The sequence below is a fragment of the Sprattus sprattus genome (genome assembly GCF_963457725.1).
Source record: "Sprattus sprattus genome assembly, chromosome: 15".
Classification (NCBI taxonomy): Eukaryota; Metazoa; Chordata; class Actinopteri; order Clupeiformes; family Clupeidae; genus Sprattus; species Sprattus sprattus.
The window spans coordinates 9,647,283-9,659,782 of record NC_137913.1 but is presented as its reverse complement, the minus strand read 5'-3'; the positions used below and the strand labels follow the sequence as shown (position 1 = coordinate 9,659,782).

General features: G+C 47.2%; 1 protein-coding gene across 2 annotated transcripts in view; it reads right to left on the bottom strand.

Moving 5' to 3' along the window:
- Window positions 1–4,289: 4,289 nt before the first annotated feature.
- Window positions 4,290–12,500, bottom strand: part of lmx1bb (LIM homeobox transcription factor 1, beta b) — a gene marked incomplete at both ends in the record, with an annotated part of 76,603 nt that continues 68,392 nt past the window's right edge. Inside the window, 2 exons of one of the 2 annotated variants that reach the window (XM_080852116.1) lie at window positions 4,290–4,447; window positions 6,534–6,717. In XM_080852116.1, coding sequence (XP_080708242.1) covers window positions 4,290–4,447; window positions 6,534–6,717 — 342 coding nt within the window. The remainder of the gene's footprint in view (window positions 4,448–6,533; window positions 6,718–12,500) is intronic. The other variant, XM_080852117.1, reaches the window with a different exon arrangement.

The window sequence follows — 12,500 nt, the reverse complement described above, 5'->3', positions numbered from 1 at the left end:
ATGTGTGTGTGTGTGTGTGTGTGTGTGTGTGTGTGTGTGTGTGTGTGTGTGTGTGTGTGTGTGTGTGTGTGTGTGTGTGTGCTTGCATTATGAAGGATTGCTGTCATTTGTCTAACAAACCGTTTTTCCCTTCCATATTGCTCATCAAAATTGTTATGTGTTACTGAACAGCAGAATTTGTCTTCCCGATGTGGAAGGAGAGATCTTCCTTAGCGTGGTAGCAAGGAGGTTGGTCTCCTATCTGAAGGCAAATCCTTAGCTAAATCTTTCCATGCTGAAAGCAGGAATCCCAGGTAGTACCGTTGGTTTTGAACATGAATGGATTGTTGGTGGTGAAAGACTGCGGAACACCTTCCATCCGAGCTTAAATGGATGGCATGACAACGCTGACAACAATGTACCAGTCGGCTCTTCAATGACAATCCTGAAATGGGCAAGGATGAAAGTGAAACCTAGCAAATGTAGAAGTGTTTCTATAAGTGAGGGAAAACTGGAGAAAGAGATGTTTGTATATTGATGGTGAGGTGATCCCTTCTATTGTTGAAAAACCTGTAAAGAGTTTAGGCAGGTGTGACCAAGTGACCAAGGACAGCTTTCAGAGCAGGTGACAGAGAGAGGATTGGCTGCTGTGGGGAGTACCCAACCTTTTCCTGTGTACAACTAAAATACAAATAAAACGTGTTAGTGTGTGTGTGTGTGTGTGTGTGTGTGTGTGTGTGTGTGTGTGTGTGTGTGTGTGTGTGTGTGTGAGTGTGTGTATGCATGAAGCATTGCTGTCAGTTATCTAACCGCCTGTTTTACCCTTTAATTGTACTTATCAAAATAAGCATGTGTTACTGAACAGCATTATTAGCTTGCTAGATAGCATTATGTTTGATGCATTAACACTCACTACTCATACCCCCTCCAAAGCTGGTAACCCTTCCCTTCGGATGGCTTCCCTACGCCCCGAATCTGGATCCACACTCGTGTGTTGTCGTTAGATACATGTGGGAGCCGGATGTCTGATGTGTGAACACGTTGAATATAGGACACTGAATTACAGCATGATTGATTTTCTGTTTGCAGACATCTCACATCTACAGTGCTTTCTCCCACCATGTGTGTATGTGTACATCTGAGGTTGTTTTAGTTTTATGTGTGGGTATGGATGTGTACATCTGAGTGTGTTTGTGTGTGTGTGTGTGTACATCTGAGTGTGTGTGTGGCTATATGATTATGTGTGTGTATGTGTCCATCTAAATGTGTGTGGGTATATGATTATGTGTGAGTACATCTGAGTTTGTGTGTGGGTATACATTTAGTAATTTAGCTTTTATCCAAAGCGACTTACAAGGATGTATACACATTTGTTACATTTTTTACACTGATGGCACACTGCACATCAGGAGCAATTAGGGGTTCAGTGTCTTGCTCAAGGACGCTTCGAAAATTGAACTTTCTGATAACTAAACAACTTCTCTACCTCCTGTACAACTGTCGCCCCCTTTTTGTGTGTGTGTGTGTACATCTGAGTGTGTTTGTTGGTATATGATTGTGTGTTGTGGGTATGTGATTGTGTGTGTGGGGGTACATTATTGTGTGTATGTGTACACCTGAGTGTATGTGTGTTGCGTATATGATTGTGTGTGTGTATGTGTACACCTCAGTGTGTGTGTGTGTGTGTGTGTGGGTATATGATTGTGTGTGTGTATACATATGTAGTAGAAGATTCTGTCACTGACTGTGTGCATGTGTGTGAGAAAGAGTGAGTGTGTATGAGACAGTGTGTGATGTGTCTCTCTCTAGCTCCTCTCTCACTCTCTCTATCTCCTTGCTTTATCTCTCTCCTCTCTTGATCACACACTTATCTCTATCTCTCTTCTCTCTCTATCTCTCTCTTCTCTCTATCTCTCTCTTCTCTCTACCTCACACTTCTCTCTTCTCTCTACCTCACACTGTTCTCCATCTCTCTTCTCTCTACCTCACATTTCTCTGTTCTCTCCATCCCTCACACCCTCTCTATCTCCTTTCTCTCTTCTCTCTATCTCTCTTCTCTCACTCTTCTCTTTCTATCTCTCTCCTCTCTCTATCTCGCTCTTCTTTCTACCTCACACTTTTCTCTATCTCTCTTCTCTCTATCTCACACGTATCTCTCTCTCTCTTCTATCTCTCTTCTCTCACTCTTCTCTTTCTATCTCTCTCCTCTCTCTATCTCTCTCTCCTTTCTACCTCACACTTTTCTCTTTCTCTCTTCTCTCTATCTCACACGTATCTCTCTCTCTCTTCTATCTATCTCCTCTCTCTTCTCTCTATCTCACTCCTTCTCCCATGGTGCCATGCTGTGTCCCATCCCCAGACATTGCAAAGAGTGTTTCCCATCAGGAGACAAAGTGAGTTTATTCAGTGTACCAACAAACGTCGGCCATTTATGCAATCCTCACACTGGAAATGCACCTCTGATCAAGTCCCAGCTCTGTGACAAATAAATAGCACAAGGGTGTTGATGTTTCGCATTGCCAGAACCAAAGGGATATATTTCATAGTAAAATGCCATACAAGTGAGTTGGGATAATTATGCTTCACTGAGCTACCTAACATGATTTTTGTCCTTTTTTAAATAAAGCTTTTCAGTTTTTTAGTACTTCCAAGAGCATGTTTAGTTAAATAAATATAGCACACTCCATCTTGAACATGCATTACTGATTTGTTGGGAGACATATGTACATGTAACAATATCAAGAATCCTTAGTAACACACACACACACACACACACACACACACACACACACACACACACAAACATACACGCACGCACACACACACGTGCACTTCAGAGTCATACTTATACAAACTCAGGGCATACATTTTGTACACACATATGACAAAGATATGCACCAACTTTCACACATGCACGCACACACACACACATTCACACATACACACACATCTTTTTCACGGTCACAACCATTACATTTCATAAGGGCTAAACCTAGTGAAGTGAAACAACCGCTGAACATGGAGTTCAAACACCACATTTTAACACTCACACATTTTTACAAGACTTTTTTTTTCGTTTTTTTTTTTTTTTTTTTCATTTTATGTTCACAAAGTTGACAGATGGGTTCATGCCGTGGAGTTAATACGTCAAAAGGCGACACGGAAAATGACGTCTCTATGACGTATCTAGCAAGTTTGATAGCCTAGCAAACTTTGTACCCACAGTTTCCATTGCTGTTGTCTTGTCCCAATGACTGGGACTTTCCATTCATTCCACCAGGGTTGGGCTGTGACAACACCATATTGGCTATCTAATGGATCAGCGAGAGGATCCCTCTGCCCTCATGGCGGAGTCTGAGGCTGAGGGCTGGACTGACTGAGGGGGGCGAAAACACACACATCTACACGGGTTTAATAAGGTCAATGAAGAAAGGAGTGCTACTTTTGCCAGTCGTTTACAAACATTCTACAGGTACCTATAAAAACTCAGAGAGATGTTGGAAAGTCACTGTGAACAGTCTCTCTTTGTGGAATTCATCGTCACTCCTCATTGGCCGGGTGGGCTTTGAGTCTGTGATGTCACTAAGGGAGTCTCTCATTGTGGAGTTCATCGTCTCTTCTCATTGGCCGATCTGGGCTGTGAGTCTGTGATGTCACTGAGGATTATCTCATTGTGGAGTTCATTGTCTTTTCTCATTGGCCGCGTGGGCTTTGAGTCTGTGATGTCACTGAGGAGTATCTCATTGTGGAGTTCATTGTCTTTTCTCATTGGCCGCGTGGGCAGTGAGTCTGTGATGTCGCTGAGGAGTCAGTGATGGCGCTGCGTGGGGTTATACATCATCACGGTCTGGTTTGTGTGGACTGCTCTGGACCGTGGTCTGGTCCGGCTTGTGTAGACTTCTCTGGACCGGGGTCCGGTCTGAATTGTGTAGACTTCTCTGGACCGTGGTCCGGTCTGAGTTGAGGTCTCTGGATTGTGATTGGTTCTGTGTGGATTTCTCTGCATTTTGGTTGGTTGAGTGGAGTTCTCTGCATTTTGGTTGGTGGAGTAGAGTTTTTCTGCATTTTGGTTGGTTCTGTGCCAGATCTGGTTCTGTGTGGAATGATCTTAGTTTGTGCTGTGTCGAGTTGTGCTCTGCGGAGGTTCCTGGGGCTAAAAGGTTGGGTTGGGTTCTGCGCTGTGCGGTGTTGTGTGGAGTTCTGGTGTGGTTCCTGATGTTGTGGTTCCCGCTCTGCTTCGTGGTGATGCTTGAGTGAGTTCAGTGGTGAAGTCGTGGGGTGAGGTGCGGCGCCCGCGGGCAGTGGCGCTTTCATGAGGCGAAGTACGAGCTCTGCATGGAGTAGAGTCGGTCGATGGGGTTCCCCACGCGCGCTTGCAGGGAGTTGACATCGGAGGAGGCCATGAAGCAGTCGCTGAGGCTGGTGAGGGAGGTGTCGCTGTCGATGTCGTGGAAGATGGAGTCGTTCCCTGAAGAGAGGAGAGAGGAGAGAGGAGAGAGGAGAGAGGAGAGAGGAGAGAGGAGAGGAGACGCCTGGGGATGAGTTATGGCAGAACTGATTCCCTGGCATAGCCGGGAAATATGCGCCTGATTGTAAATTACACAAACAATTATCATCAGCACAAACATTTGGGCTCATCTGCGGCCATCACAGTGCAATACAATAAACAGTTCTCCATGCCAGCAGTCAGAGTTTATGACTCCAATTACAGGCCATTTGAAAAAGTGTCAATAAAAGGGTTCTCTCCATTTCCCTTTCTCTTACTCCCTCTCCTCTCCTCCCCTCCCCTCCCCTTTCTCACTTCATCTCTTTCTCTAACTCCCTCTCCTCCCCTCCCCTTTCTCTCTTCATCTCCCTCCCCCCCTCTCTCTCACTTCATCTCCCTCTCCTCCCCTCCCCTCTCTCACTTCATCTCCCTCTCTTCATCTCTCTCTCTCTCTCTGTCTCCAGCAGCCAGCCAGTCATGGGTAAAGACATAAAGGCATCTGGGTCCAAGAGGACAGTGAAAAACAAAGTGGCGTCTCAGCAGTGGTCGGGGCTAATGGCCGTTGTTTACTTCCTTCATAATCTCCGGCTCTATCATGTTCCTTGTGGGCCCAGTTATGCTTAATGGGCTCCGGGAGCCGTAATGACGGAGTGACAGCTTGATGGGGCGCGGGACTTAATGAGCTGGCACCGATACCCCACCCTGCATTCATCCCATGGAGCAGGAGAGGAGAGGAGAGGAGAGGAGAGGAGAGGAGAGGAGAGGAGAGGAGAGGAGAGGAGGGGAGAGGAGAGGAGAGAAGAGAAGAGGAGAGGAGGGGAGAGGAGGAGAAGAGAGGAGAGGAGGGGATGGGGAGAGGAGAGTAGGGGAGGAGGAGAAGAGAGGAGATGAGAGGAGAGGAGAGGAGTGGAGAGGAGTGGAGAGGAGAGGAGAGGAGAGGGAGGGAGGGGAGAAGTGAGGAGAATAGGGAAGAGGAGATGACAGGAGATGAGATGAGATTGGGGAGCTGGAAAAGGGAAATGGCAGGACACTGGAGAGAGTGCATGTGTGTGTGTGTGTGTGTGTGTGTGTGTGTGTGTGTGTGTGTGTGTGTGTGTGTGTGTGTGTGTGTGTGCTTTAATGTGTGTGCGGACGGGACACTGGGGAGAGGGGCCAATGAGGGGATGGGGGATGACAGATTTCTGGAATTTGCAGAGCCAGTTACTGTTCTCCATGACTCTGAGTAGGGGCTATGTGGCAGACAGTGTGTGTGTGTGTGTGTGTGTAAGTGAGTGTGTGTGAGTGTGTGAGTGAGTGTGGTAGCTTCGGTATGTTTGTTTTTGTTCTAAGGCACTTGATGAGTTCTTTCCAGAAACAAAAGCCCAGTGACAGTGCGAATGGGAAAAATGCACCCAGTTCTGGAATGGCGGTTAATACTAATCTCATCTCATCTCATCTCAGCTCATCTCATGTCATCTCCGCTGGGAGCCTGGTGATCAGGGTGACGTCACTCAGGGCCCGGCCTCAACATTCCCGTCGGCACATCCCCACCCTCTGCCGGGGCTCTCACCACGGGTCACTGTGTTGTGTTCTTAAAGCTCACCACAGTTATTCCACTGAAGATTGCCACACACCACTTCTCAAACCCCCACCCCCACCGCCACCCCCACCCTACCTACAGATCACATGGGAGCAGGGGGCTTTGGGAGAGACTAGTGTCATCAGGAGACATACACATGCATGCACACACACAGGAATGTACACAAATGCACACACACACCCATATATAGGAGGTGGGTAGTATCTCCAGCTATGGCAGTGCGTGTGTGTGTATATGTGCCTTAATGTGTCTGTTTGTGTCTTGGAGTGTTGCAGGTGTGTGTATGTGCCTTAATGTGTGTGTGTATGTCTGTGTGTGTGTGTGTGTGTGTGTGTGTGTGTGTGTCTGTCTGTATGTTGAATGTGTGTGTGTGTCTTACTGTGTGTGTGTCTTACTGTGTGTGTGTGTGTGTGTGTGTGTGTGTATGTATGTTTGTGTGTGTGTGTATGTATGTTGAATGTGTGTGTGTGTGAGTGTTGCCAAACTCACCATATGGGTTCATGTGGTCTCCGGGCATCTGAGGCGGGGTGAGGCCCTGCTGGAAAGCGTCGGTGCTGTAGCCGTTCGTCTCCATGGAGACCAGCTGCTGCTGGGAGGGAGCCAGGGGGGTGTAGGAGCTCATCATGCCCTCCATCCGGTTCGACATCACCTCTGGGGGGGGGGGGGGGGACAGGTGCACGTTAGTCTCAGCAATCCTTGGAAAAGTTCTTAGGTACCGAGAGAAGCAGCAACAGTAACAAAAAAACATACTATTTACAGTTTGCGTTTCTCCACGTTTACAGTTTGCATTTCTCCATGTATACTATTTACAGTTTGCGTTTCTCCACGTTTACAGTTTGCATTTCTCCATGTATACTATTTACAGTTTGCGTTTCTCCACGTTTACAGTTTGCATTTCTCCATGTATACTGTTTACAGTTTGTGTATTGCATTTCTCCGTATATACTGTGCCAAAAGCATACTTCTTACAGTTTGCGTTTCTCTGTGTATACTGTGCCAAATGCTTACTATTTACAGTTTGCGTTACTCCGTGTATACTGTGCCAAAAGCATACTAATTACAGTTTTGTTTCTCCGTGTATACTATTTACGGTTTGTGTTTCTCTGGATATACTGTGCCATCGTGTGATGGGTCCACGGTGTACTACTGGGCTGCATTTAGAGTGGCTATCCAGGGTCTGAATCAAATTATGGATTTGGATGATTTTTATTACTAAAATATTCCCCAAATGCTTCACATGTTTGGGGGGCATCAGCAGGGGCTGTGGCATGTAGTCGTTGCTTGCGTTTCTAACCCTTTAAACTATCCCACAGTGCAGTGCACAGCCCGAGCCAGTTGTGTGTGTGAGAAGCGCACATAAAGCAGCATCTGTGTGTGTGTGTCTGTGTGTGTGTGTGTGTGTGTGTGCGTGCGTGCGTGCGTGCATGCATGCATGATTGCGTGCATGTGTGAGTGTGTGTGTGTGTGTGTGTGTGTGTGTGTGTGTGTGTGTGTGTGTGTGTGTGTGTGTGTGTGTGTGTGTGTGTGTGTGTGTGTGTGTGTGTGTGTGTGTGTGAGTTAGTGGAGGGGACGGCTCCTGTGGGTTGGTGTCTGGAGCCCACCATCCCTTGCCTTCTCTTTAGAGTGGCGAGGCCTCATGAAAAGACTGTGTCTGTGACTCATTTCTGCAGCCTTCCAGAAGTTTCCATTACATCTGCCTGCCTTTTCGGATGCTGTGACGCCCCCGGCGAAAAGTTCAGCTGCGCCGGGCAGACGTGGGGAAATGTGTGTTAACATCCAGATTATACAGCGGGATACTAAATCACCAGGATGCCAGGATGTGGATTTCATAGATTACTGGTGAAAGATTCTTGATTTGTTAAGACCTGATCGAGCGTAGCGGTGTCAGAGAATATGAGCAAGGAAAAGCTTCAGCTGTGAACTGAAACCCAGACCCCCTAAGCCCAGCTGAAAGGCTGATTTCATTCAGTCGGGACAGCTCAGCACACGCACACACCGTTTTCCCTAATGTTTCATTGCGCGGAGAAGTTTCTAAATATGGCACATTACTTAATGTGAAACTGGGATTCCTCTGCAAGTATTCGCTCATCCAGCTCAAAGTGGCCACGCTGATAACCAAGACAGATAGGCCAAATATTAACACACTCGAGAACACACAGTCATCGCTCTCACACACACACACACACACACACACACACACACACACACACACACACACACACACACACACACACACACACACACACACACACACACACACTCGTGAACACACAGTAATCGCTGACGAACAGCTCTGGTGAGGCACTCCTCTGCTATCCCTTGCTTGTTTCATTGCATCAGTTCATCGCCCCACACCTCACAGGGCCTCAGTTGGTCCCATGAGGAGGGTCCAGTTTCAGGACGCTCTTATACACACACACACACACACACACACACACATACATCTACGCACATGTAAGCACATGTACGCACATGTACGCACATGTACGCACACGAACACACACACACACGCACACACACACACACACACACACACACACACACACACACACACACACACACACACACACACACAAACACACAAACACACACGTACACACACACACGCACACACATGCACACCACCATCTCAGTCAACCCTGGGGAGGCATAACCCAAACATCCTTTAGGGTGTGCTAAGATGAGAAGGCAGAGTATGGCACACACACACACACACATGCCACACACAAACACAGATCCTGTCTCCCTGTTAAAGGTTCAGTCCAAGACTGATCATGTCTCCCTGTTAAAGTTTCAGTCCAAGACTGATCATGTCTCCCTGTTAAAGGTTCAGTCCAAGACTGATCATGTCTCCCTCTTAAAGTTTCAATCCAAGACTGATCATGTCTCCCTCTTAAAGTTTCAGTCCAAGACTGATCATGTCTCCCTGTTAAAGGTTCAGTCCAAGACTGATCATGTCTCCCTGTTAAAGGTTCAGTCCAAGACTGTCTCCCTGGTAAAAGTACAGTCTGTAGTCTGTAAGACTGTAATCCTAAACACTTTCGGTCAGATGCAGCAAATTGCTCCTTTTGGTTCACTAGCTGTCTGTTCAGTGTTTGAGCTAAAAACAACTAAAAAAAGGGTCATACACAGCATAAACAATACCAGCCAATCAACACAGTGCTTCTGGAGCACGGAAGGGAAGGGTGTAATCTGATTGGCTGTCGAGCTCAAATATCAACAACTTTTTGCAAACCAAAACTGGAATGCAGACGCTACATTTGAGAAACCACAGTAGAGCTGGTCCTCTTGCCCCGTTAGTGCCCACAGTAGAGCTGGTCCTCTTGCCCCGTTAGTGCCCACAGTAGAGCTGGTCCTCTTGCCCCATTAGTGACCACAGTAGAGCTGGTCCTCTTGCCCCATTAGTGACCACAGTAGAGCTGGTCCTCTTGCCCCATTAGTGACCACAGTAGAGCTGGTCCTCTCTTAGTGCCCACAGTAGAGCTGCTCCTCTCTTAGTGCCCACAGTAGAGCTGCTCCTCTCTTAGTGCCCACAGTAGAGCTGCTCCTCTCTTAGTGACCACAGTAGAGCTGCTCCTCTCTTAGTGACCACAGTAGAGCTGCTCCTCTCTTAGTGCCCACAGTAGAGCTGCTCCTCTCTTAGTGCCCACAGTAGAGCTGCTCCTCTCTTAGTGCCCACAGTAGAGCTGCTCCTCTCTTAGTGCCCACAGTAGTTAGTGCCCACAGTAGAGCTGCTCCTCTCTTAGTGCCCACAGTAGAGCTGCTCCTCTCTTAGTGCCCACAGTAGAGCTGCTCCTCTCTTAGTGACCACAGTAGAGCTGCTCCTCTCTTAGTGCCCACAGTAGAGCTGGTCCTCTCTTAGTGCCCACAGTAGAGCTGCTCCTCTCTTAGTGCCCACAGTAGAGCTGCTCCTCTCTTAGTGCCCACAGTAGTTAGTGCCCACAGTAGAGCTGCTCCTCTCTTAGTGCCCACAGTAGAGCTGGTCCTCTCTTAGTGCCCACAGTAGTTAGTGCCCACAGTAGAGCTGCTCCTCTCTTAGTGCCCACAGTAGAGCTGCTCCTCTCTTAGTGCCCACAGTAGTTAGTGCCAACAGTATAGCTGCTCCTCTCTTAGTGCCCACAGTAGAGCTGCTCCTCTCTTAGTGCCCACAGTAGTTAGTGCCCACAGTAGAGCTGCTCCTCTCTTAGTGCCCACAGTAGAGCTGGTCCTCTCTTATTGCCCACAGTAGAGCTGCTCCTCTCTTAGTGCCCACTGTAGTTAGTGCCAACAGTAGAAGTGGTCCTCTCTTAGTTTCCACTGTAGTTAGTGCCAACAGTAGAAGTGGTCCTCTCGCCCACTGCAGGGATGAAACTAGAGCCTTGTGTTAATATGATGACTCCACACCACTGGGACCCCTGTTCTCTTCTCGGCTCCCTTCACTGTTCTCTTCTCGGCTCCGTCCTCAGCTCCTCTGCAGAGGGTCTGTTAATGCCTCATAAAGGAGAGTGTTGAGGGGGTTAGGCCGCCACTCACCAATAAAATAACAGCGTTATTATTCTGCAGTTTATGGCTGTGGATGATTCAATGATCCTCTGGATTACATTGTTCACAATAAAATGTCAATATCAGCTCTGGGGTTTCCACGGCGGTGCGCGAGTGCTCTTATCTTCTGTGGGAGACGTGTCAGCTTTACTGCAGCTATTCCAGGACCTGAACTCTACATTTACTTAGTGCTGATACTCAGCTCCCAGCCGCAGCCCCAGCCCCAGCCCCAGCCCCAGCCCCAGCCCCAGCCCCAGCCCACCCCTTTGTGAAGTTTTACCGAAGCGCCTCTCTTCATCTTCTCACTTTTTGGGCTCCTCTTTTGCCAAAATGTCACCGTGTTGATTTGTTGATTGTGTGTTTGTTTGTCATGTTTGTCCTCATTCCCATTACTGTGAGACATTTCAGAGTTAGCTTTAAACTTCAGGCAGCTCTACAGTTAATTTGTATATTTGCTTTTTGTTAGAGGTGTTTCTGTTCTTTTGATGTGTATATAGATGCTTAGTTGAGTGTGTTGCTTTTGTTTTTCAATTTTTTTTTGTGTGATCTAATTGTTTTATTTCTGTTTTCTATTTCTTTTGAAAATGTATTTTATTGTGATTAAATTGTACAGCACTTTGGTCAGCGTGGAATTGTTCTTTACAAATAAATTTGACTTGACTTGACTACAGTTACAAGCTCCACACAGAGCTGCCTGCTGAGGCGAAGGGATTTATGAGTGTGGGGTCTGTGAGGCTGTGCTGGGTGCAGTAGGTCATTTGGACAGTTTAAAGCTTACGTTTCCTAGTTTGGTCACTACACTTGACCTCCAATGCTACTATAACTTACTCAATTAACTCAAATGAAAATGAATGCCTTACTGCCTAGAAGCTGAGGCAGACATCATGTTGGTAAGTGCGCTGGATCTTGTATGAATTAAGAGCTCTTGATTTGCCAGTAGAAGCTTATATGAACTAAAGGGGGTTTGTTAGTTACCATAGGCAGGCAAATATGAACAGAAGATATCTTGTTGGTTTGCATAAGGAGGCTAATATTAACAATGATGTCTTGTTGGTTAGCTGGAGTTAGTTGGAGGCTAATATGAATTGGAAGGTCTTGTTGGTTACTGTAGGGAGGATAATATGAACTGAACGGGTCTTGTCGATTAGCGTAGGGAGGCTAATATGAACTGAGAGGTCTTGTTGGTTAGCATAAGGAAGCTAATACAAACTGAGGTCTTGATGGTTAGCGTAGGGAGGCTAATATGAACTGAGAGGTCTTGTTGGTTAGCATAAGGAAGCTAATACAAACTGAGGTCTTGATGGTTAGCGTAGGGAGGCTAACCGGGATGGTCAGGAAAAGGGCAGCTTTAATGGTCTTAAGTTGTAAATCCTCCCCGCCCACACACTGCTCTAATCATGAACCCTTAGCTGGGGCCTGGAGTGTCTGTGCTCCAGACGCCGCTCTCTCAAGGCCCAGAGCAGCAGACCAGGAGAGCAGAACCAACATGCTGGTCCTCTGACTGACACGACGAAACCCACACACACACACACAGACACACAAACACATTAAGGCACATACACACACACACACACACAGACAGACACACAAACACATTAAGACGCACACACACACACTCACACTCACAACCACCAAAACAGCATGAGCTCACAACCAGAGCCATTTTGTTTATTGAGTGTTTGCAGTTATTTAATACTTATTCTTAAAGCAACATTTTGACAATTGAAGCAGCATGATGTCCTGTACACCAGCCTGTATGAGGTGGACTGTATCAGTCCACTAATACCTCACAGCCAGGCCTAAGATACCCCACAGCCAGGCCTAAGATACCCCACAGCCATGCCTAAGATACCCAACAGCCAGGCCTAAGATACCCCACAGCCATGCCTAAGATACCCAACAGCCAGGCCTAAGATACCCCACAGCCATGCCTAA